Source organism: Aspergillus homomorphus (genome assembly GCF_003184865.1).
Source record: "Aspergillus homomorphus CBS 101889 unplaced genomic scaffold BO97scaffold_14, whole genome shotgun sequence".
Classification (NCBI taxonomy): Eukaryota; Fungi; Ascomycota; class Eurotiomycetes; order Eurotiales; family Aspergillaceae; genus Aspergillus; species Aspergillus homomorphus.
In genome coordinates this window covers 594,525-616,737 of record NW_020291900.1, presented here as the reverse complement: position 1 = coordinate 616,737, position 22,213 = coordinate 594,525, and the positions used below count along the sequence as shown (strand labels likewise).

At 53.1% G+C, this 22,213-nt stretch overlaps 9 protein-coding genes across 9 annotated transcripts; 6 read left to right on the top strand and 3 right to left on the bottom strand.

Annotated features, from left to right (window-relative positions):
- Positions 1 to 136: 136 nt before the first annotated feature.
- Positions 137 to 1,470, bottom strand: BO97DRAFT_423978 (putative isomerase YbhE; the record flags this gene model as incomplete). The annotated part of the gene is made up of 2 exons (XM_025696931.1): positions 137 to 1,031; positions 1,091 to 1,470. 2 exons carry the CDS (start codon positions 1,468 to 1,470, stop codon positions 137 to 139), a joined length of 1,275 nt encoding a protein of 424 aa, XP_025552438.1.
- Positions 1,471 to 2,839: 1,369 nt separating this feature from the next.
- Positions 2,840 to 3,698, top strand: BO97DRAFT_46301 (60S ribosomal protein uL24). The gene is made up of 4 exons (XM_025699437.1): positions 2,840 to 2,924; positions 2,986 to 3,032; positions 3,090 to 3,152; positions 3,271 to 3,698. Exons 1-4 carry the CDS (start codon positions 2,903 to 2,905, stop codon positions 3,535 to 3,537), a joined length of 399 nt encoding a protein of 132 aa, XP_025552437.1. The 5' UTR covers positions 2,840 to 2,902; the 3' UTR covers positions 3,538 to 3,698.
- A 1,118-nt stretch (positions 3,699 to 4,816) lies between these two features.
- BO97DRAFT_46309 (uncharacterized protein) lies at positions 4,817 to 6,063 on the top strand. The gene is made up of 3 exons (XM_025699449.1): positions 4,817 to 4,929; positions 4,996 to 5,824; positions 5,877 to 6,063. Exon 2 carries the CDS (start codon positions 4,998 to 5,000, stop codon positions 5,568 to 5,570), a length of 573 nt encoding a protein of 190 aa, XP_025552436.1. The 5' UTR covers positions 4,817 to 4,929; positions 4,996 to 4,997; the 3' UTR covers positions 5,571 to 5,824; positions 5,877 to 6,063.
- An 850-nt stretch (positions 6,064 to 6,913) lies between these two features.
- Positions 6,914 to 8,189, bottom strand: BO97DRAFT_469976 (uncharacterized protein; the record flags this gene model as incomplete). Its single annotated transcript, XM_025699897.1, has 2 exons — positions 7,226 to 8,189; positions 6,914 to 6,944 (listed from the first exon to the last, which is right to left on the bottom strand). The coding sequence occupies exons 1-2, from the start codon at positions 8,176 to 8,178 to the stop codon at positions 6,914 to 6,916; spliced, it is 984 nt and encodes a 327-aa protein (XP_025552435.1). The 5' UTR covers positions 8,179 to 8,189.
- A 52-nt stretch (positions 8,190 to 8,241) lies between these two features.
- BO97DRAFT_469975 (arginase family protein) lies at positions 8,242 to 9,967 on the top strand (the record flags this gene model as incomplete). The annotated part of the gene is made up of 2 exons (XM_025699896.1): positions 8,242 to 8,253; positions 9,080 to 9,967. The coding sequence occupies 2 exons, from the start codon at positions 8,242 to 8,244 to the stop codon at positions 9,965 to 9,967; spliced, it is 900 nt and encodes a 299-aa protein (XP_025552434.1).
- A 46-nt stretch (positions 9,968 to 10,013) lies between these two features.
- BO97DRAFT_46291 (uncharacterized protein) lies at positions 10,014 to 10,739 on the top strand. The gene has a single exon (XM_025699432.1). The coding sequence runs from the start codon at positions 10,078 to 10,080 to the stop codon at positions 10,549 to 10,551; it is 474 nt and encodes a 157-aa protein (XP_025552433.1). The 5' UTR covers positions 10,014 to 10,077; the 3' UTR covers positions 10,552 to 10,739.
- A 263-nt stretch (positions 10,740 to 11,002) lies between these two features.
- Positions 11,003 to 11,716, bottom strand: BO97DRAFT_423972 (uncharacterized protein; the record flags this gene model as incomplete). Its single annotated transcript, XM_025696930.1, has 1 exon — positions 11,003 to 11,716. One exon carries the CDS (start codon positions 11,714 to 11,716, stop codon positions 11,003 to 11,005), a length of 714 nt encoding a protein of 237 aa, XP_025552432.1.
- Positions 11,717 to 12,250: 534 nt separating this feature from the next.
- On the top strand, positions 12,251 to 16,599 carry ncr1 (sphingolipid transporter NCR1). The gene is made up of 3 exons (XM_025698287.1): positions 12,251 to 12,664; positions 12,736 to 16,177; positions 16,232 to 16,599. Exons 1-3 carry the CDS (start codon positions 12,392 to 12,394, stop codon positions 16,333 to 16,335), a joined length of 3,819 nt encoding a protein of 1,272 aa, XP_025552431.1. The 5' UTR covers positions 12,251 to 12,391; the 3' UTR covers positions 16,336 to 16,599.
- A 732-nt stretch (positions 16,600 to 17,331) lies between these two features.
- On the top strand, positions 17,332 to 21,525 carry BO97DRAFT_389168 (putative importin beta-4 subunit). The gene is made up of 4 exons (XM_025693698.1): positions 17,332 to 17,664; positions 17,731 to 20,059; positions 20,288 to 21,024; positions 21,080 to 21,525. Exons 1-4 carry the CDS (start codon positions 17,619 to 17,621, stop codon positions 21,253 to 21,255), a joined length of 3,288 nt encoding a protein of 1,095 aa, XP_025552430.1. The 5' UTR covers positions 17,332 to 17,618; the 3' UTR covers positions 21,256 to 21,525.
- The last annotated feature ends 688 nt before the right edge of the window (positions 21,526 to 22,213 follow it).

The window sequence follows — 22,213 nt, the reverse complement described above, 5'->3', positions numbered from 1 at the left end:
CTTGCTGTCACGTATTCATATTCACATTCTTCATAGTAAGTACCCGGTTTCGAACTACACTTTTACCCTGTCCACTCTCGTCGCGCATCCTGCTATTTACGTTTCACTCAGCGCTCACTCGCTCACTGCTGCTCGCTCACTCATCCCAGATGATGCTGCTCAGCCCCTGCGCAGTGCCCACCTCGCCGGGCTCCCCGACCTGCAGGTTCGCAATGGCCTCGCCCAGCACCCCCGTCACGGGATCCCGCGGCACGATGGCCACGTTCGAGCTGGCCTGGTCGCCGATGGCCACCAGATCGCCGGCCTTGTTGACCACGAACGTGCGCGGCACGGTGCCGTACGCGGAACTCAGCCGATCAAACTGCACCGTGGCGTTCGCGTGGCGGGTCAGCGTGGCGATCGAGTCGAACGGCGCGAACCCGTGGTCCGACCGCACCGACACGTACAGCCCGTCCGTGCCGGCCTTGCGGATTTCAGCCAGCGTCGCCCCGGTCGGCAGGCTGTCGTTGGTCGTCGGGTACGGCACCAGCGATTGGATCTGGTCGAATGAGAGGCAGCCGTTGGACACGTACGAGACCTCAAACACCTTTAGGTGGCCGTCGAGTTCGTTGGCCGTGTACAGGGTGGCTGCGCCTTGTTGCTGCTGCTGCGCGCGGCGGTTGCTCCCGCGGCGGCGAATTTGGGCGGGGGTCTGGCCCCGTTGGCTCGTCAGGATGCTGTGGTGGTCATCGCCGGTCTCCCAGAAGAGTCCGTGACGCGGCCCACTGCCTGTCGGGTAGCTCAGGTCCGCGCAGTTGCTCTTCAGCTCGCCGGTGGTTCTGTCGATGGAGTAGACGCGGAGGAGATCGGATCCCAGATCCGGGACCAGCACGAACGAGCCGGTCGGGTCGAGGAAGACCTGGTGCGGGTGGGGGGAGTCTTGTTGCGGGCGGCGGTTGGGGTCGTCGGTTGTGAAGGTGTATCGGAACACCTGCAGCGGCTGGGAGGAGGGAGTGAGGGGAAGCGCGAAAGTGGAGAGCGCCGAGCCGCCGCTGAGGGGTTGGTTAGTGGTTGGATGGGGTTAGATTGTGGGGAGGTTTGGGGGACGAACTAGTGTGCGATGGCGAGGTATTGGGCGCCGTGTTCGCCGGTATAGATCACGCTGTTGACGCCGCCTCCTGGGGCTGCGTCGGTGCTGGCAATCACGGACAATTTACCGTCGCTCGAGGCCGACAGGGCGCTTAGGGAGCCGTTGGTCGAGGCGTCGCCCGTCTCGTCGGAGCAGTAGAGGATGCGCGCGGCGGAGTCGAGGGTCAGCCAGCTGGGCATGGGGCCGCAGCCGTCGATTTGCGAGGATATGGCTAGGGTGCTCTCATTCTGGCTCTGGGTCAGGGAGAGCGAGTAGACCGTGCCGCTGTAGTGGGTGGCATAGAGGTTGGTCGCGGACGCCAAGGAGGCGGACAGCGAGAGGAGAATTGACCGGACAGACATGATGGGTGTTGTCCAAAGACGAGTTCGGAGGAGACAATAGTGGGCAAGCGCTCTTCAAGAGACCCTTTAATAGTGTGCAAGCAGGGGGTCGAAGGAGGGGGCAAGATCGCTATTGGAATGGATCGACATTCTGCCGCTGTGTTGAGTGGTGCCAGATCTGCAGGGTAACTGGTGGCTGGCATCTGCAGCCCTGCTCGCGAATTCTTATCTTCCGTCTGACAAATTGCGATTACCCCGGCGAGGTCGTGATGTTTTCAGCCTGCTTGGCATGTCTCAGAGTATGCTTTGGCAAGCTTGATCACGATAGAAATGCATCGCGAAGCTTATCTGTTTGGTCTTCCGGCATGACGCCGTTCCCAGCGGGGTGCATGTCGATGAAGGCCGTCCTGCAGTAATATCACAAGATCTAATATCGGAGAGTAATGAGCACCTCAAACATTACTTCAATCTCCCCTGGATGGCCATTGACTATCCAACCTTGTGGATGATGTGCCGGATAAAGAGCGATTCTCAATGATGGTGACCCCCACGCTTTCCTCCCGTGCCGAAGTATACTATATAAGTATCTCCTAGCGCGCATCTTGGCCGACTGCGCAACAGCCGACTTGCTCCGAAATAGCTCCGAACGGGAAATACTTGCCCAATGCACTCGCGGTGTGAGGTACACTGATAGTTTGGGGGTAGCATGGAGCTTCTTTACGAGAAAGTCCCTTCGCAGGTGGGAGAGGGTCTGGCTATGACGACGGCGGCTGATTTAGCCTGATCTATAATTGTGACCGCTAGGGGCAGAGGGTCGGATGAACGGACATCCCCATCATGGATGTGCCTTGATGATGCATGAATAGATATATGCATTGGGTGTATACTCTGTTATTGTGCCATGCCGAAGGGTATTTCTGAGTTGATTCGAAAGTCACTTTCGAACAATTCCAATGTCGAGCTTCAGGTGCTATCGGTATGAGGTTTCTGAGAAGATAGTCGTCCCGGTCCCATGCTAGGCAGCAGAGGTAGGTACATGTGAATTAGACCATCCCATCCAGCGAGAAATTAGGATTACTATCCATAATCCGTAGCCCATGTGAGAAATGGTGAGTAGTTAGCGGTGGGGGAACTGGCAATGACCAAGATCGAGGTGAAGATGGATGAATGAATGTAGAGATCCTCAAGCCTCAGGCTCCAAGCTGGTGAGCAACCGGGAACTGCCAGTCCAGACCGCTTTGAGCCTCTGCGAGCGAGAGCAAAGTGGGTCTTGGATCAGTCCGCGAATCATAAACCAGAGAACAGCCCTAGACTGACTCAGCTACTGGTCACGTGGCGCACAACCCGTCCGCATCCAATATTCGACCACCACAAAAGTCTTTTCTTCGATCATCGACAATCCGACAACTTGAGCCCCATCCTCTTTCACGACACCCTCAAGGACCCCGGCACAATGGCTGTTCGCAACACTCAGGGTACGTTTGGTTGCCCGATTACTGCTGCAATGCAATATTCGATACTAATGCGATACTGCAGTCGCTTCTTCCCGCTCCAAGAGCAGAAAGGCTCACTTCAGCGCTCCCGTATGATTTTTCCAACACCCAGTCTGAACGACCTGAAAAACTTACAATCTCCATCAGTCCTCCGAGCGCCGCGTGATCCTCAGCGCCAGCCTGAACAAGGAGCTCCGCGAGAAGTACGGTGTAAGTTGACCACGAACTGAGTTCTCCCTGGCTGGTCGAATCTGCTCTTCGGGCGCAGACGATTTCTGCGGAACCAGGCCACCACCGGACGACTTTTTACTAACCATCCCACCAACAGGTCCGCTCCATCCCCGTCCGCAAGGGTGACGAGGTCCAGATCGTCCGTGGCTCCAACAAGGGCCGCGACGGCAAGATCACCAGCGTCTACCGTCTCAAGTGGTGCATCCACGTCGAGCGTGTCGTCCGCGAGAAGTCCAACGGCCAGAGCGTCCCTCTCCCCATCCACCCCTCCAACGTCGTCATCACCAAGCTCCACCTCGACAAGGACCGTGAGGAGATCCTCGCCCGCAAGGCCAAGGGTCGTGAGGCCGTCAAGTCCGCTTAAACGATAAGCGGTATTTGCTTGCTGTTGGAAGAGCGTCAGTGGGGTTCCGGGTTGCATATCCTTTTTGCAAAAATGGCAGGAGTTTTTTTAATTCCATAAAAACGGCGCGGGTTTCACGAAGGTGTCCCCCTACCTTCCCCGCTGATCCAGCCATCTATCTTCAGGGATGAGACGAAAGTCCGTCCTTGGAGGTCCTGGCGCAATCGCGACGAATGAAAAAATGAAATATCCATTCTCATCTTTTTTTCTTTCGCTGTGGTTCTAATGGTGTGTATGGTTGGGAGTGTTCTGCTCTCCAACCATCCGTCGTTCAAAAATGGGGTCTGTAAGTTCTTTCGAGGGGGGAGTGGGTTGATGAGTTGGGTTTGGTGCAGTGCGCCTTGTTGTCTCCTGAGACACCGCAAGTCGCCTGGGTCCTTGCTGCATATCGTTTTCCTCCGTCCCTTCGCGAGACTTGTGACCTCCGTATCGCTTTCCCTACGCGCCTGTTCAGAACCGTTATCTCGTAGCTATGGTTCTCGTCGACACCAACTCCGTCCCTGCCTCGATCGTAATAGTGGTCGACTTTGGCGCTGGAAAATTTGCGCTTGAGCAGAAGGTAAGGCAGTAATCCTCGTCGGGAGAGCTCCAGAACACCGACAGTGAACGTAGATTTTCAAGCCGTCGCAGTGCTTCACGTATTGCCTAAACTCGAACGACTGTCGTTTTTCGGTGCTCAACCTTCACGCTATGCGCGTTCGAGAGGGTTTCATCCCAGGTTGGTCGTCAAGGCTGGAGGCCAGGCCGTGAAGCGCCAACACTTTCTCATGCTCTCATCGCTGTTGGTACACGCAGCAGGTTTTGTCATCGATCCTTGTGCCTGAACTGTTGCCGCAATAGCCTCAGCCTACCTTTCGGTGCACTGACTCTTTGGGATCATCAAGGATGATTTGTTTAGAGTATTCTGGAATTCGAAATCCTTTCAGAATATACCAGAATCCAAATTGTCACCAGCAAACTGCTTATCATTCACACTGTACACACAATACCACAAAGCAGCAGCAGCATAAAAGAAATTCTCAAAGACCAAAGGGCCATTTGGACTGCTGCTACGAGGACAAAAGTCGGGATGATAAACTCCGTCTGGCCAAGGCTGATCGAACGACCAATCAGACAAAGCAATAGAGGGAATTTATTGTCAGTATGAATCGTGCAGGCTGATCCTAATATAGTGTATGACATGTGGTCACATTGTTTATTTGTATACAGAAATGCTCCCGCATCTTTGTCGTTGATTTTGCTCGACCCGGGTGAATATAAATATAGCTCTGAGACCAGCCTCCACTACAACTCGACGAGCATGATCAAGTCAGTTTTCAGCATTGGACCTTTAGTTCAACAAGGTGTTCTCATGTGAGAATACCCCTACACTCTTTAGCCCCCAAGTCAAGCAAGAAATCTGAACAAGTTGCGTGACAGCCATGTCCTCTCCGCCCACCGTCACTGTCACCGAGCAGGCGCCGATGGAGCCAGCCATCCCGCTCTACCCCCCGGCTCAGACATGTGCAGCCGCTCCGGCCTACGTACCGGTACATCTCCGAGCCCCAGACCAAGTGCGCGCCCCCGCTGAAACCCCAGCATGGCGCACGCAACAGAAGAAGCCCGAGCAGCCGCCGCCTTCGCAGCCACCACCCACGACAACGCCCTTCGTGTTCCTGAGCAGCCAGCAGGACCTGTACTTGGACAAGCACGGCAAGCGAATCAGCAACAACACCATCCTAAACAAGGTCAACGGCGCTCTGGCCGAGTGCAAGTTTGGGGACATAAACAGCATTCGTGTGCGCGCCGTCCGCCGTGCCCGCCCGGACTTCCGGTACCATAGCAGATATCACATGCCCAGAAGGATTGTGCTCGAGATGGCGAGCTGGGAGGACCGTGCTGCCCTGTACAGTAAGGTAGGCCAGCGCGAGTGGGTAGCCAGACTTGAGCGGCAGCAGCCCCTCGGGGCGTATATCGAGGCCAACGAGCCTCTCTACCGTCCGGGCAGACCCTAGCCTGCAGGTGATCCGCTTCTACTTCTTAGGTAGAGCTAATGGGGTTATGATTGTCCCTTTGCGTTTGTACGTTTACTCTGATTCCTTTGAATGATTATCGCGGCGGCGTACCCAATCAGGTCGCCTCAAACAAGACCTGGCTGGGTACGTCGCATAAACCTCATCCTGTTTTCCATGTTCTATAGTATAGTAGTGAGTGTCTCGTGAGTTCTCGTCTCTACTTACCTGATACGAGGGCTGCTCCTTTTATGAGGGTATACATGAATGCTCCACATGTACTCAAAATTGAAGGCTGATAGGTTACAGATTGTATCTGATCTTGGTGCCACCCCTTGTATGCTTTGCTGACTTATTGCATATTTTCAGTTGAAACAGCTGTTGTGTGTCTCAGTCAGCACCGCGTACCAGGAAATGACTTGCGCGACATGGCAGTTTTCCTAAGACCATCGATACAGGCTAGTCAGGCTATGTAAGCAAAGCAGGTAATAATTGTAGTCAACATAAACTGGTGATGAATTTGACACCCGCCTTCCGGTCTCCAATACTGTGCAAAGTATATGCGTGAGTGGGGTTGAGGCAATCCACGTGACGTGCTGATGCCTAAGGCTCACAATTCACAATAGTTTACCAAGTGTGGTTCGTTTAGCCGTGTCACATGACTCACCCGCGACAACATCAGATCGATGATGCAGGGTAAAGGCGAGCTAACCATGATCGTTCCAGGCCCACCACTCTAAATGCAGTAGTGGAGCTATCAGCCCCGTTTTTTACCATGAGGGATTGATTAAGAGTCTCAGCGCGCCTGCGCAGTCCAAATGAGGCAAGTCCGTCTATAGTTCACCTTGCCACAAAGCTGGAGAATTTTAGCGGCAAACCAGGCTTCGAGTATTCCATAGTGATCAAGTCCTTTCCCCGAGGCGGACAAAAATCCGAAGGCAGGCGGATCTCGAAGTTCATGAACAAATACGCCATGACAATTGTGACTTTAACATACACGACACTATCGATAGCCATCAGAGATATAATTTTAATAACGCGTGGTGGGAAGTAGAAACAAAACGATCACTTCCTGAGCATCTCATCTCACCCCACTGCAACTCGGTCCTCAGCTCCGAAAGAGGAGGGGAAAATATCAGACAGGAGATTGAATACCGTCTTCTAAACCAGATGTACAAAAGCACCTCGAAACAGTGGATATTGGGAAGCTGACATCTTAGACTAATGCCTACAACATCCCGAATAGCACCCCTTCCGTTAGAGGCTGACACGTCCAAGCCATCTACGTGAGAGTTCTGCCCAGAGGAGATCAGTCGGAAGGAGCATGTCCGACAACATGGATACAGTCACCTGGGATTGAGACCTATTCGATGCGAACTGTGTTCCCGTACGTTTTCGAGAAGGTGCGCATCCTAGACGGAGATATCCTATACCTTGAGTAGGAATGCAGAGGTGGTTGAACGAGGAAGATTCATATTGCAACATTGTAATTCATCTATCAAGCACCCTTCCACCCCAGAAATCCACTTACCCACCATCCTTTCTTATCTTGACTGTCACCGTCACCTTCACCCGTCTCCTCACAAGTCCTCTCCCCCGCAATCCCAGCAAGAGTAGTCCTATTCCCCTTATAACCATTATCCTCCCCCGCAAAGAACCGCAGTACCACGCCTGCCGCGGCCTTCGCATCATCCTGCACGCCCTCAACCTCCATAGCTGCCACCCACCGCCGCACATCCTCGACCTTCCACCCCTGCCGCCTCGCAAACTCCAAGCACGTCTCCCGATTAACCTCCGCATCGAACTCAAAATGCCCTTGGTAGGTCAACACGCGACCACGCTGATACAGCCCCTGCACCGCGCACTCAGCACTAGCCCCAACAACGCACCACCCACGCGGTAAAGCACGCACGATCCGCACATGATCGCCGTGAATCATCTGGATATTCCACCTCCACTCTCTCTCTTCCGCACTCTCAGTATTACCCGACGGGTGGTTCCTATCCGGGAACGCAGTCGGGAACGCAGCCGTGAACGCCGAAGTAAGGATTACAGGCTTCAGGCCGACTTCCTTGCCCGTCGGGGCGGACTCCACCTTCACGTATGGCTTTGTATCTTCTTCTTGTGGGGTGACGTGTGGGAGTTCCTCGAGTAGGGCTTTCGCAATGACCTGGTGGCCGAAGCAGCTGCCGAAGATGCGTACGTCTGGGTAGTGCGTGTGCGTGTATCGGATGAATCTTATGAGGGGTTGGATCCATGGGTGCGTGGTTGGAGGGTCGTAGGCGGCTGCTGCGGAGCCGGTGATTAGGATCCCTGTTATCGGGTGTGCGAGGGGGTTTGTTTCTGGGTTCTTGGCGGAAGTGGCTTGCGAGGGAGCTGTTGATGGTGTTGCGGCATGGTACAGGCTTGAGTACGCCGGGAGTTGCCCGCCCACTACGTCGAAAGCTGTCGTGTGGATCTCATACTCGTTGTGTTCGTCGTCGGCGGCGGCGGCGGCGGATTGCAAGAGGTGTCGGAATTGCGAGCTGTATAACCCTCGCGTGGCGTAGATGGTTGGGACGGGCACGTCGGTGTCGAGAATGGCGATGTGAATGGGTTTCTTTGTGATCATTTTTGTGTTGGTTGAGGGGCATGTGCGAATTGAGGGAGAAAAAATGAAGGGTAGGGTTTGAACATGGCTGAGAAGGTTATCGTTCTTATTTATCAGGGCTGGATTCCTTTACTGGATGCGGTAATACTTCTCGAGCGTCCCGCGGGGAGCTTATCGGTGGGAACCGCGGTTCAGCAGGGTTGCTTCTATAAAGTCCCACCGTCCCGGTTACTCTTGCTCTTCAGTAGCCAACTCAAAGTCCATGCGACAAATATTGATTTGCGCCTACCGCGTCAATTGCACTCGCTATGCGCGAAAACTTCGGTCCCCGCGGCCGCTTTCCCTATCCATTTTCGCCCGCATCTGGTGAAGGGCTCGGCTCGGATTCTGATAGGTTCCCTGCGCATTCGTTTTCCGCGGCCATCTTGTAGGAGCTGAGGGTTGTGCTCATTGATGGCGATATAACCTCTCTCCACAGCCTGTGGTCAACTTGTCTCCGAGCTGTTGTCTTTCTGAAAAACAAAAGTCAGATATGACAGCTACTGAAATCGACGTCTATCGGGAAGTACGCTAGTGTATGGCTGTACAGAGATGGATGGCTGTATGTGCCATTAGTTATCACTTCAAGCCACTCAATACATATCCCTCACCATTTCATCATGCTATGCTTTCTACATTAATGAAGTTACCTTCGTCTTTATCTGAGTGCTACGGCTGGTACTGTATCATCTATCTATCCTGCGCCTCGGTCGACATCGGAGAATGACTAAGCCCTATCACTGATGCAATTTACTACTGTTTGATTGACCTAGAAAGTGCATTTGTAATCATCCACCAGAAAGTAAATCTTGGACTACCCAACACGATCTCTCATTGCTTATACCAAAAGACGCCGCGAACCATGACTATGGACTCTTTCAAGGCTATTCGTATCATCTTTTCACCGTATCACGTCGGTTTACGCGACCATCGGGTCGGCAACGGTCCCCATCGCATCCGGTCCACCGGCCTCGTGCAAGACCTACAGAGCTTGGGTGTCTCCATCGAATTTGTGGAGATTGAGCCAGTGGACGACTATGAAGGCGAAATCGGGCGCAGTTTCGAGGTCATGCGGCGCATCTCTAAAGCCGTCAGCGAAGCGGTCGCGAAGAAAAGCTTCCCTTTGATCCTGTCCGGGAACTGCATGGCCAGTGCAGCGGTAGCCTGCGGGCTCAGGCTGCAGACCCAAGACCTGGCGTTTATCTACTTCGACGCCCACGATGATCTGGACTCCCCGGACGTCAACGAGAACGGATACCTCGATGCCATGGGCTTGTCCATGCTGCGCGGCGAAAGCTGGAAGACGCTGATGAGATCGGTGCCTGGATTCGAGCCGTTCGATCTCAGCCGCTTCCTGTACTGTGGCCTGCGGGACCAGTCAAGTGTGCAGAGGCAACGTGTCATCGACGCTGGCATGCATACTATCTGGGGCGACACCGAGAAGCATGTCGACTTCGCGGCGGAGCTCAAGACCGAACTGGAGCGGAGGTCGTACAATCCTGCTTTGGTTCATTTGGACCTCGACGTCCTGGACGATTCATATGGGAAAGTCAATGATTACCCATCGCCTGGCGGCTTGTTCGAGTCCGACTTGATCTCCTGCATGGAGATGGTTCCTCGCTTGGCTACGCCGAAGTCGCTGACCGTGTGCTCCTTCGACCCGGATGCTGGCGACGGGGTTAAAATCGCCAGGATCGCAGTGCGCGCTATTACAACCTTTGTTAAATCGCTACTGAGTGAAGGCGCGTTGTCTCAATGCTTGGAGGCGTAAGCTATGCAGGTACGTACAGCAAAGGCCTTCAGGCGGACTTTCTATGGTGTTTCCCGAGCTCATGATGACTGTCCAGTCCTCGATACAAGCAGCTGCGGCCCTAAGTCTAGATGATCTGCCAGACGGAAATCCTTTCGTGTCCATGGCAAGAGGAGTCATGTCTGCTCTTGTGGAGTTCACCGAAATATAACATCTTGTCGGGACTTGCGCCGGGGCCAAACGCGAACCTCGATCTGGACGAGGAATGGGCGCCATCCTTTACGGGGACGATGTACTATCGCTTAATTGGTATGGAAAGACAGAGTCGTGTTGCAGTCTGGACCCTGCGTGTGCGCATGATTGCGATCAACCTCGAAGATCCCGCCTGTGGTAGTGGAGCGTGCTCGCTAGGTGCCCATCTCGCGCTATCCCATGCTCATGGAAGTCGAATCCATCGATTCAAGCTTGACCAGGGTGTTGAGATGGGAAGATATAGTCGGATTGTTGTTGAGATCTGTTTGGATGAGGAGAGGCGTCGGCTGTTGGAGGTGAAGCTCGCGGGTCATGCCGTAGTGGTTGCGGAGGGAATCCTCAACTTGGATTGAAAATCTTGTGCGGTGCACGATGCGATGCTGTGAAGCATGCGGGATTCGGTGATGCGACATGTCTTCTTCAATGTGGGCTGAGATAAACTGTATGTTCCCGGTGTTCGTATTGCAAGCTTCAGGTATGGAGTCATATTGTGATGCACCTGGGTTGTAGTTAGTGTAATATCTAGTGTAGTTGTGCCAATGACTTCTTAGAAATGTTCTCTGTAGGCTACTCGCGCAATACAATAAGAGATAATTCCAGCGATAAAGGTAGAGTTGATTGATAGATAGATCACTAGACCAGGTCCTGAAGAATATCACAGACATCGCACGATCCCTTAACCAAGGTCCAGCATTCTATAAGAACAGCAAGTATAACAGCGCACAGAGAAGCAATCCATAGTCCTAATAGTAAGACAAAAGGCTCATGGAATAACACAGAGCGTTCGTAAACGTAGACCACGAATCATCCAAACGAAGGCTGGATTTCCGTGGCAGGCAGGCGCAGGTCAGGCATATAACAACCTCGTTCCTGAATACAACAAGCGCACTCCACAGTGCAATGACCATAGACGGGGCTCGGTTTATCCTCCTTCTCTTCGTTGGCATATAAAGCCTTCCAACAGCACCTACAGGACCGTCCGCAGCAACCGCCTGCATTCGCGCACTGTTGCGCAGAATCCACGAACGCGTATGAATAGCCGTCGTGGTTCTTGTACTCGTGACCTAGCAGAAACAGCTTGATATCATTGTAGCTGCTGTCTTTTACCTGTGAACTCTGGGCGTATAGATCCTGCATGCGAAGCTGATGCTGCCAATAAGCGCTGCGGAGCTGGGACATCTCTGCTTCAAGGTTGGCGAATGCCTGGTTTGGCTCGCTGTACAATGGTGGCGGTATATCCCCAGTTACCTTCGCGAACGTGATCTTGTCGTCCACTCCAGACTGCTGCCGGAGCTTGGCTGGGTCAGGCTGCCTGAGCAGTTGCAGACGATGCAGGCGCTGGAGGAGGAGGATACCCAGTGGTGCGTCTCTGTTGTAGCTTTCTAGCCAGTTCGAGAATCCAGCTGTCATATGGCCTGATGGCCGATATTTTTCTCTTGCGGAATTATATTTGCGTTTGCATTTTTGCTCCTCGAAATCAGGCTTGAAAACCGTCTTGAACCTGGACCAGAATGGCATGTTGATTATGCAGCTTTGCGGATGTTTCTGTTGAGTGGAGTGCTGTAGTTGAGGTACTAGAGGTGAGTAGACGACTATCAGGAGCAGGAAACGTTTTCTCTGTCGCGCTGCATGACGACGTTGTGATGATGCGATGCTATTCACTGTAGTGCGTCAAGGTTAACTCTCTAATCCCTGGTATCTTGACCATGCTGTGTGAAAGCCCCGGACCAAATGCCTGACTAAGTATATAGTATATGGAATCATCAGTCGCGTTCAGTTGAAGCGAGAATTCGAGTTCAAGGCCATTTATGAATTGCGAAGGAGAGCATCTCAAGATTATGTTTCACTGGTGCCTGAGTGCCTGAGTGCCTGATTGCTGGGTGCCTGACGTTAGCGCCCGACAGCTAAGGCAGCCAGGATCATCCGAGTAACCAACCAGCGCCGCTTACGTACGGACCGCGGCTGGTCGTCATTCCACCCGAGCTCCCCTGCTTGCCTGCCTGCTTGCTTGCTTGCTTGCTCTCTTCCTTCGCCTTGTTTTCTCCCTCATCTGATTTACAACTCACCCTCGCCTCCTCATCCTCTCGACTTCTCATCATCCTTTTCATCAATTCGATCAGTCATCATCTCATGTCATCCCTCTCTTCCCTCCCCATTATCTGACCGGCTTCAACTTGTTTCCCCTCAGGAGCAATGCGGGGATACCGCCTGATCCCCATCCTCGTGAGTCTTGGCGCTCTTCTACCCCAGACTCAGGCCCAGGACAGCTCGGGCTTTACGGATATTCACGAGCCCGGCCGCTGCGCCCTTCGCGGACACTGCGGTAAGAAATCATTCTTTGGCGGAGAGCTTCCATGTCCCGACAATGGGCGCGCCAAACAGCCCGAAGCAGCGGTGAGGAGGAAGTTGGTCGACCTCTGTGGTAGCAAGTGGCAGGATGGGCCCGTGTGCTGTGAGGATGAACAAGTGAGTCATGCCACCCCGTTGTGTCCACGGATACAAGCATCTGTCCTAACTGCTCCGGACTCGGATTCAAGATCGATGCGCTCTCAAAGAACCTGAAACTCGCCGAAGGTATCATCGCCTCTTGTCCCGCCTGCAAGGAGAACTTCTTCAACATCTTCTGCACCTTTACCTGCTCCCCAGACCAGTCGCTCTTCGTCAACGTGACACAGATCGATCAGAATGGCTCCGGCAAGAAATTGGTCACAGAGATAGACAACGTCTGGTCGGAGGAGTATCAGAGTGGCTTCTACGATAGCTGCAAGAACGTGAAGAACGGTGCCTCGGGCGGCAAGGCTATCGACTTCATCGGAGGAGGTGCCAAGGACTACCCCCATTTCATGAAGTTTTTGGGAGACAAGAAGCTTCTGGGAAGCCCCTTCCAAATCAACTTCAAGACGGAACCTGCGGGCCCGGACCCACAAGGGATGGAAGCCTTGCCGATCAAGCCCAAAGCATGCAATGACCCCGACGAAGCCTTCCGCTGCTCCTGTGTTGATTGTCCGGATGTTTGTCCAGAGTTGCCTGCCGTCAAGGCAGACCGATACTGCCATGTCGGCCTGCTACCGTGCTTGTCCTTCGCGGTCATTCTTATATACTCAGTCTTTCTGTTGGCCGTCGTCGCCGCATCGAGCTATTTCACGTACCACGAGCGGCGCTATCGGAAACCCGAGCGGGCCAGACTTCTGCAGGATCCTGCTCCCAGCGACGATGAGGACGAAGGTGACATCGTCCGTGCGGGTGGTTATATCGAACAGCCCAACGGCGTCTACAAGCTCAACTCTGCCCTGGACCGCATGTTCAACCGGATAGGTGGTGCCTGCGCTCGATTTCCGGCTATCACTATCGTCACAAGTATTGTAATGGTTGGGGTTTTGAGCTTGGGATGGCTGCGATTTGCCGTCGAGACGGATCCGGTTCGCCTTTGGGTGAGCCCGACCTCAGCTGCCGCGCAGGAGAAAGCCTATTTCGATGAGCACTTCGGACCCTTCTATCGTGCGGAGCAAGCATTCTTGGTCAACGATACTGGACCTGTGCTAAGCTACGATACGCTTAGCTGGTGGTTTGGTGTTGAGTCTCGGGTTTACCGAACATTGTCACAAGAACGAGGGCTTTTCCTGGACGACGTCTGCTTCAAGCCGACTGGCGGTGCTTGTGTGGTTCAGTCTTTAACTGGTTATTTTGAAGGCTCGCTGTCAAATCTGGATCCCGAAACGTGGCAAGAGCGGCTCCAACATTGTACCGAGTCCCCGGGAGATGTGAGCTGTCTGCCCGCCTTTGGGCAGCCTTTGAGACCGGAAATGATCCTTGGTGGATATGAGAGCACCGGCAATGTTCTCGACGCACAGGCGCTGATCACTACATGGGTCGTGAATAATTACCCGCAAGGGACTGAGAAAGAGGCGAACGCCATCGATTGGGAAAAGACCATCCAGCATATTCTTGGGGTGGTACAAGAAGAGGCCCAAGACCGTGGTCTTCGTGTTTCTTTCAACACCGAAATTAGTGTCGAGCAAGAGTTGAACAAATCCAGTAACACGGATGCGAAGATTGTGGTCATCAGCTACATCATCATGTTCCTTTACGCGTCTCTGGCTCTGGGCTCGGTCACGGTGACCTGGAAGTCACTGTTCACGACCCCGGCGAACGCTTTGGTGCAATCGAAATTCACCCTTGGCATTGTGGGTATCATCATCGTCTTGATGTCAGTTTCTGCTTCGGTTGGACTGTTCTCTGCGGCAGGTATCAAGGTGACATTGATCATTGCCGAGGTCATCCCATTCCTGGTTTTGGCTGTGGGCGTGGACAACATCTTCTTGATCGTTCACGAATTTGAGAGAATCAACGTTAGCCATCCGGATGAGGAGATTGACGAGCGAATTGCTCGCGCAGTGGGCCGCATCGGTCCCAGTATCTTTCTCTCTGCTCTTACTGAGACGATCGCCTTCGTCATGGGCGTCTTTGTCGGAATGCCGGCTGTCAAGAACTTTGCCGTGTATGCGGCAGGGGCCGTCTTCATCAACGCTATCTTGCAGATCACCATGTTCATCTCGGTTCTCGCTCTAAACCAAAGACGCGTCGAAGGTCTACGTGCTGATTGCCTTCCGTGCTTGACCGTCCGCAAGGCCTATTCCGGAATGTCTGAGGATCAGGTATTGGACGAGCACGATGGAGAGAGCTTCTTGCAGTCCTTTATCCGCAAGGTTTATGCGACTTTCCTGCTTGAGCGCAAAGTCAAAGTTTTCGTCGTTATCACATTCCTCGGTCTTCTAACTGCCGGCATAGCTTTGATCCCCGAGGTCGCTCTGGGCTTGGACCAGCGTATCGCTCTCCCCAGTGACTCCTACCTCGTGCAATACTTCAATGATCTCGACGCCTACTTCGGAAGCGGACCACCGGTGTACTTTGTGACAAGGAACGTGAACGTCACTGAGCGTCATCATCAACAACAATTGTGTGGGCGATTCACGACTTGCGAAGAATTCTCTTTGCCCTTCGTCCTAGAACAGGAGTCCAGGCGTCCGAATGTTTCCTACATCTCTGGATCTACGGCAAGCTGGCTTGACGACTTCTTCTACTGGCTGAACCCTCAAGATGACTGCTGTAAAGAGAATGGTGAAGTTTGTTTCGAGGACAGAACCCCTGGGTGGAACATCTCTTTGTATGGCATGCCAACAGGGCAGGAGTTCATGCACTATGCTCAGAAATGGATTGAAGCCCCAACGGACGCTTCGTGCCCTCTTGGAGGCAAAGCCCCGTACAGCAATGCGCTCGTTCTCGATCCGAAACGAATCATGACCAACGCGACTCATTTCAGAACCACGCACACCCCTCTCCGGAGTCAAGACGACTTTATCAAGTCTTACATCTCGGCCCGTCGCATTGCTGACGGTCTCTCCAAGGAACATGGTATCGACATTTTCCCATATGCAAAGACCTATATTTACTTCGATCAATACGTCTCCATCGTACAGCTGACCGGTACCTTGCTTGGCTGTGCAATCGCCATCATCTTCGTCCTCACCTCCGCCTTACTCGGGTCCATCGCTACTGGAGCAGTAGTTACGACGACTGTGGTCATGATCATGATTGACATCATCGGGGCGATGGCGGTCGCTGGCGTCTCACTCAACGCCGTCTCCTTGGTGAATCTGATCATATGTGTCGGCATCGCGGTCGAGTTCTGTGCTCATATCGCTCGTGCCTTTATGTTCCCCTCGCGGACTATCCTAGAAAAGGTCCCGACCAAGTTCCGAGGTAAAGATGCGCGGGCCTGGACAGCCTTGGTCAATGTGGGCGGCAGTGTTTTCAGCGGAATCACGGTGACTAAGCTCCTCGGTGTTTGTGTTCTGGCATTCACCCGCAGCAAAATCTTCGAGATCTACTATTTCCGGGTCTGGTTGGCGCTGGTTATTTTCGCCGCCACGCATGCTCTTGTGTTCTTGCCGGTGGCCCTGAGTTACTTTGGTGGAGAGGGTAAGCTATTTTCACTTTGATCGATCGGAGGTTCATTGCTGACATTGTTGCTAGGCTATGCTGACCCTGGAGCGGACGGCGGTCTGGAGGAGAATCTGGCTGCGCGAGGCTACCGTTCTCTGCTCGTTGATGACGAGTACGACTCTGATGAATACTAGATGAAGCGCGGGACTTTTGACATTCTCGGTAGCGAGCTGGAACCGGTTGATTCATGAAATCCTATGGACCAGATAAGATGATCTACTACAGCTCATATCACGAGCGGCGACCTGGGATATTTCCTTAATATTTGAGTTGTTTATTTGAGTTATTTCTACACCAAGCAACGTGCGGGCTAGGAGTTATCATTATCATCGGTGTCTCATTACTGGCGTCCGGGTTTTTAGTATAATGCACTGTGTTTCTTGCAGCAACTCTTGCTACAACAGTTAGTAACAGCTACTCTGCAAAATTTAGACATTTGAAATACAGATTTCCCAGGTTCCTTCACTCCCTGGACTACACACCGCCCTATATTCTGCCTATTCGCATGTTGAGATGCAGCCTATTACCAGACTTAGATTTAAATACAATGTTTTTATAGATTCTCTGTTATTTTGTTTATATATGATTGACTATTGGAAATTGCTATTCTATGTGCCTGATTTACTAAGATGAAATCTACAACCTGAGAGTATGTTAGACATTCAAGATGAATAAGGACAGAAACAGTAGGTGAAATAGTAGTATGGGATTGGAAAAGCCGATCGATCTTATCAGCCTACAGCTGGACCGTTTGCTGTCAATGCATGCATGCACTCACTCATCCGTAGATGCATTGATCGACGCATTGAGTAGTTGATCGATCGAAGCATTAGGTTATCAACTACTAGGTATCAAGTAGGTAGTTATACTGAGTTGTTGTGGTGAAACCAAATTGTGTGGAGTCGGGCAGCCACCCAAAGAAGTAGCGGTACTCATTCTCATCATTACCATACCAGAACATCCTTTCCTCTGCCACTTCGTTACACAACGGCTGCAGTCAAACCGACCGTGACAGACCGCTAACCCGGAAAGGGTTAAATGCGCGCCGCTTTCCTCCAACCCACCCATTAAATTTTTTCCTCGCTCTCCGCCCATTTATTGCCTATTTTTTTTTTCTCCTTCCCCTCCATCCTCCCTTTTTTTTTTCTTCTCTTCTCTTCTTCACTCACTCTCCTCTTCCTCCTCTCTTCTTCTTCTTCCATCCTCCCCCTCCTCTCCTCCTCTCCTTTTGTGTGTCTCTCTTTCCTTTTTGTACCATCGTGGTTTTTGTGATACCCTACGAGTTGTCCAGCTTGTGAAGCCGGCTCTCATTCGATTGTTGTCAGTTCCTCTCTGAAAAGAAGGTTCTGCTTTTTACCCCTCCGTGGGATTCCTCAACCCGTTTGCATAATCATCAGACGAGTTTATTACACACATCATGGATCAGCAACGATTCTTGCAACAACTTCAGATTGTCCTGAACCGTGAGTACTTCCCCATCATATCATGCCTGTGTTCTTGAATCAGAAGACTAAAACCGTTTTCTGTAGCCGCTCAGGGCAACGTTAAGGAGGCTACCGGCATTCTTCAGCGCGAGTTCTACAAGCAGCCTGAATCCCTTGTCTTCCTGATCCAGATCGCGACCAGCCACGAGGATGCCAACTTGAGACAGTTGGCCGCCGTTGAGTCGCGTTCTTTGGTCGTCAAGCACTGGGTTGCCGTCCAGGCCAACCAGAAGCCCCAGATCCGTGAGCAGCTGCTGCGCTCGGCTCTTGGCGAGGCCTCGTCGCTGGTCCGCCATTCCGTTGCTCGCGTCATCTCTGCCATCGCCAAGATCGACTTGAACGATGGCGAGTGGGCTGAGCTGCCCAACTTCCTGCTGCAGGCTGCCAGCAGCGGCAACAAGGAAGAGCGTGCCGTCGGTGTTTACATCCTGTTGACCATCTTGGAGACTCTGGGTGACGCGTTCGAGGAGAAATTCGAGGACCTGTTCAACCTCTTCAGCAAGACCATCAGTGACCCCGAGAGCTCGGAGGTCCGTATCAACACCCTCATGGCCCTGAGCAAGCTGGCGATGTACCTGGATTCTGAGGAGAACATGGGCCCTGTCCGCGCTTTCCAGAACCTGCTGCCCTCTATGGTCGCCGTCCTCAAGGATGCTATCGACAAGGAGCAGGATGATGAGGTTATGCAGGCGTTCGAGGTCTTCCAGACCCTGCTCGGCTGTGACCCCGCTCTCATGACTGTTCACCTGAAGGACCTGGTTGTCTTCATGAACGAGATCGCCTCCAACACTGAGGCTGATGAGGATACCCGTACTCAGGCCATCAGCTTCCTGATGCAGTGCATCCAGTACCGCAAGCTCAAGGTCCAGGGCATGCGCATCGGTGAGCAGCTCACCCGCAGCGCCCTTCAGATCGTCACTGAGCTCGGTGACGCTTCTGCGTTGGATGACGACATCACCCCTGCTCGCTCCGCCCTTGGTCTGTTGGATATGCTCGCCCAGAGCCTGCCCCCCAGCCAGGTCGTCGTGCCTCTGCTCCAGTCGCTTGGCCAGTACTTCAACAACAGCAACCCCGACTACCGTCGTGCCGGTATCATGGCTCTCGGCATGGTCGTTGAGGGTGCCCCCGACTTCATCAGCACTCAGATGAAGGAAATCTTCCCCATGGTCCTCCAGCTTCTGGCTGACCCCGAACCCAAGGTTCGCCAGGCTACTCTCCACGCCGTTGCCCGCCTTGCGGATGATCTGGCGGAGGACCTGAGCCAGGAGCACGAGAGACTCATGCCCCTGCTGTTCAAGAACCTTGCCAGTGCCATGCAGGAGTACAAGGGTGAGGAGGATGGTCCTACCATTGACATCATGAAGGCTGGTATCAGCGCCATTGACGCCGTCGTCGATGGTCTTGATGAGAAGGACGTTGCTCCTTACCAGGCTGAGTTGGTCCCTATCCTTCACAAGCTCTTCAAGCACCCCGACTTCAGAATCAAGGGTCTCGCTGCCGGCGCTCTTGGCTCTTTGGCCTCCTCCGCTGGCGATTCCTTCCTGTCTTTCTTCGACGAGTCCATGCACCTCCTCCAGGAGTATGCCACCGTCAAGGACAGCGAGGAGGAGCTCGACCTCCGCGCCAGTGTGACCGACGCCATGGGCGAGATGGCCGCTGCTGCTGGTCCCGAGCGCTACCAGCCCTACGTTGAGCCCCTCATGCGTGCTACCGAGGAGGCTCTCCACCTTGGTCACTCTCGTCTCAAGGAAAGCACCTACATTTTCTGGGGTGCCATGTCCAAGGTCTACGCCGAGCACTTCTCTCCCTTCCTTGATGGCGTTGTCAAGGGTCTGTTCGCCTGCATCGAGCAGGACGAGACTGATCTTGACGTTTCTCTCGGCGAGGCTGCCAAGGATCTCGTCGGCCAGGAGGTGACCATTGGTGGCCGCAAGGTCCGTGTCGCTAGCGCCGATGACGACGATGAGCCTGTTGGTGAGGATGGCGAGATCGAGGACGTTGATGTTGACGAGGACGAGGATGCTTGGGATGACATCACTGCCACCACTCCTCTCTCTTTGGAGAAGGAAATCGCCGTCGAGGTCATCGGTGACCTCGTCACCCACACCAAGGCCGCTTACCTCCCCTTCTTCGAGAAGACCATCGAGATGGTTCTGCCTCTCGCTGAGCACCCTTACGAGGGTGTCCGTAAGAGTACCATCAGCACTCTTCACCGCTCCTACGCTATGCTGTACTGCATTGCTGAGGAGAGCGGCCAGATGGAGAAGTGGAAGCCTGGTCTTCCCCTCCAGGTCGAGCCCGCTCGTGAGGTGCAGAAGTTTGGCGAGATCCTGATGACTTGCACCATCAAGATGTGGACTGAAGAAGATGACCGGTACGTATATCTGCTTTTTATGTTTATTATGTTACAAACCACTGTTGCACCCGCAGTTGCGGGTCATCTTATATGATGAACACCTCGTTTACCCAGCTCACTCAGACACACAAAAGTTGTGCATGCTGTTAACCACGATATACTCACAACCTTCTGATATCTTGTTTCTCTCACTGCATTTATCACTTCATTCTCTGGCTGCTACAGTTTCTAACCAGTGAATACTAGGGCTACTGTCGCCGACATCAACCGCAACATGGCTGAGAACCTCCGCTACTGCGGTCCCGCTCTCATCGCCAACGAGACCACTCTGCACAACGTCATCACGATGATCACTGATATCATCACCAAGAAGCACCCTTGCCAGCTTGAGTTCGGCCCCGAGGAGGAGACCCTTGAGGCTGGTGAGGAGACTTCCGAGTTCGACTGGGTCGTTGTTGACACTGGTCTCGACGTCGTCTCTGGTTTGGCTGCTGCTCTGGGTGAGACCTTTGCCGAGCTCTGGAAGGTCTTCGAGAAGATCATCATCCGCTATGCTGGTAGCTCCGAGGCTCTCGAGCGTGCCACTGCTGTCGGTGTCCTCGCCGAGTGCATCAACGGCATGGGTGCCGCCGTGACTCCGTTCACTCCTGCCTTCCTGAAGCTGCTCGTCCACCGCCTCGGCGATGAGGACCCCCAGACCCGCTCCAACGCCGCCTACGCCGTTGGCCGTCTCATCGAGCACTCCAACGCCAATGACCAGATTGCCAAGGAGATCCCCACCATCCTGTCCCGTCTCGAACAGTGCCTCCACATGAACGCTTCCCGTCTCCAGGACAACGCCACCGGATGTTTGTCCCGCATGATCCTCAAGCACCGCGAGAGCGTTCCCATCAAGGACGTCCTCCCCGTTCTCGTTTCCATCCTTCCCCTCAAGAATGACTACGAGGAGAACGACCCTCTGTACCGCATGATCTGCCAGATGTGTAAGTACTATCTCAGTGCACTATCATATCACGACTATCGCTAACCCCATCACAGACAAGTGGGAAGACCCTACCGTCCGCGAGCTGACTCCCCAGTTCCTCCCCATCTTCCAGGCCGTGCTCTCGGATCCCGACCAGCTCGAGGACGAGCGCCGTGCTGAGCTCATCGAACTCGTCAAGTGGCTCAACCAGATGCAGCCTGGCTCCGCCCCTTGGGTCGAGCAGCTGTAAATGCTGGTCGAGGTGAGCGTGACGATACAATTTGATGAACCAAAAAGAACCTTTTACTTTAATGGATAGACTGGGTTTCTCTTGATGCAAACAAAGAGGGACTACATGATGGATGATGCTAGAAGATACCCCAGGGCCCGGAGACGCCATCCGGCTCTGTACGAATGCAATTTTTGCTAAGATAGACCTGATCGATTGGATATGACGATTCATGACTTGGACACAAAAGTCGGCAGTGTAAATACTGAATTTATTTTTTTTACATCTTACCTTTATTTAATTCAGTTTCCTTGAATTTTAGCTTGTGCAGTCGTAAACATTGTGCGCATTTTAGCTTGGCTGAAGGGTTGATGTGGTTGACATCTCCATGCTTTGTTATTGGAGTTGTTCCTTAGCTGAGGATGCTTGGTAGTCTTGAACGCTTACTTCGATAAAAGAAACATGTGAAGGGGAGGTGTCGCAAAGATCCTTGATCACTTGCCTAGAAGGTAGTAGACGTCACATAAATAACGAAGATGCGAGCCAGCCGCATTCCTGGATTTCTTTGCGCCGGTCGCCTACAGTTGCCTGCTTTAGTGTTGACAGTAGACCCCAGGATGATCGCGTGTTTTTAAACTAAATCAACTTCCGGTCCTCGGGCTGATTAGAGAACTGACGTTATTGTTTCGCCCCAGAAAGCTAATTGACCGTGACCGTTATTGTCTTCTGGATTCGTGGGAGTCACCTCGTACCCTCGGATATATGTCTTCCTACTATATGTACCGTACATGGGAGGACAATAGCGTTGCACGTGGGATTTAGGGCCGAATCGTGGCTCCCCGCTGTATATCAACAATTGGAATGCCGACTCACGGAAGAAACGTCGATCTCCCACGGGAGGATGTATTTACCCTGGAAGTTATTCTTGTCGTCGAGCTGAGGACACCAGCTGAGGACACAGGGAGGGAGTTAGACCTAC

Bases quoted from the DNA above. Each gene is read 5' to 3' on its own strand.
- BO97DRAFT_389168 (XM_025693698.1), top strand. From the start codon at position 17,619: ATGGATCAGCAACGATTCTTGCAACAACTTCAGATTGTCCTGAACC. The intron at 17,665-17,730 runs GTGAGTACTTCC...CGTTTTCTGTAG, and splicing joins ACTTCAGATTGTCCTGAACC to CCGCTCAGGGCAACGTTAAG. The intron at 20,060-20,287 runs GTACGTATATCT...AGTGAATACTAG, and splicing joins TGGACTGAAGAAGATGACCG to GGCTACTGTCGCCGACATCA.
- ncr1 (XM_025698287.1), top strand. From the start codon at position 12,392: ATGCGGGGATACCGCCTGATCCCCATCCTCGTGAGTCTTGGCGCTCTT. The intron at 12,665-12,735 runs GTGAGTCATGCC...CTCGGATTCAAG, and splicing joins TGTGCTGTGAGGATGAACAA to ATCGATGCGCTCTCAAAGAA. The intron at 16,178-16,231 runs GTAAGCTATTTT...CATTGTTGCTAG, and splicing joins GAGTTACTTTGGTGGAGAGG to GCTATGCTGACCCTGGAGCG.
- BO97DRAFT_46291 (XM_025699432.1), top strand. From the start codon at position 10,078: ATGATCTGCCAGACGGAAATCCTTTCGTGTCCATGGCAAGAGGAGTCA.
- BO97DRAFT_46309 (XM_025699449.1), top strand. From the start codon at position 4,998: ATGTCCTCTCCGCCCACCGTCACTGTCACCGAGCAGGCGCCGATGGAG.
- BO97DRAFT_46301 (XM_025699437.1), top strand. From the start codon at position 2,903: ATGGCTGTTCGCAACACTCAGG. The intron at 2,925-2,985 runs GTACGTTTGGTT...GCGATACTGCAG, and splicing joins GGCTGTTCGCAACACTCAGG to TCGCTTCTTCCCGCTCCAAG. The intron at 3,153-3,270 runs GTAAGTTGACCA...TCCCACCAACAG, and splicing joins AGCTCCGCGAGAAGTACGGT to GTCCGCTCCATCCCCGTCCG.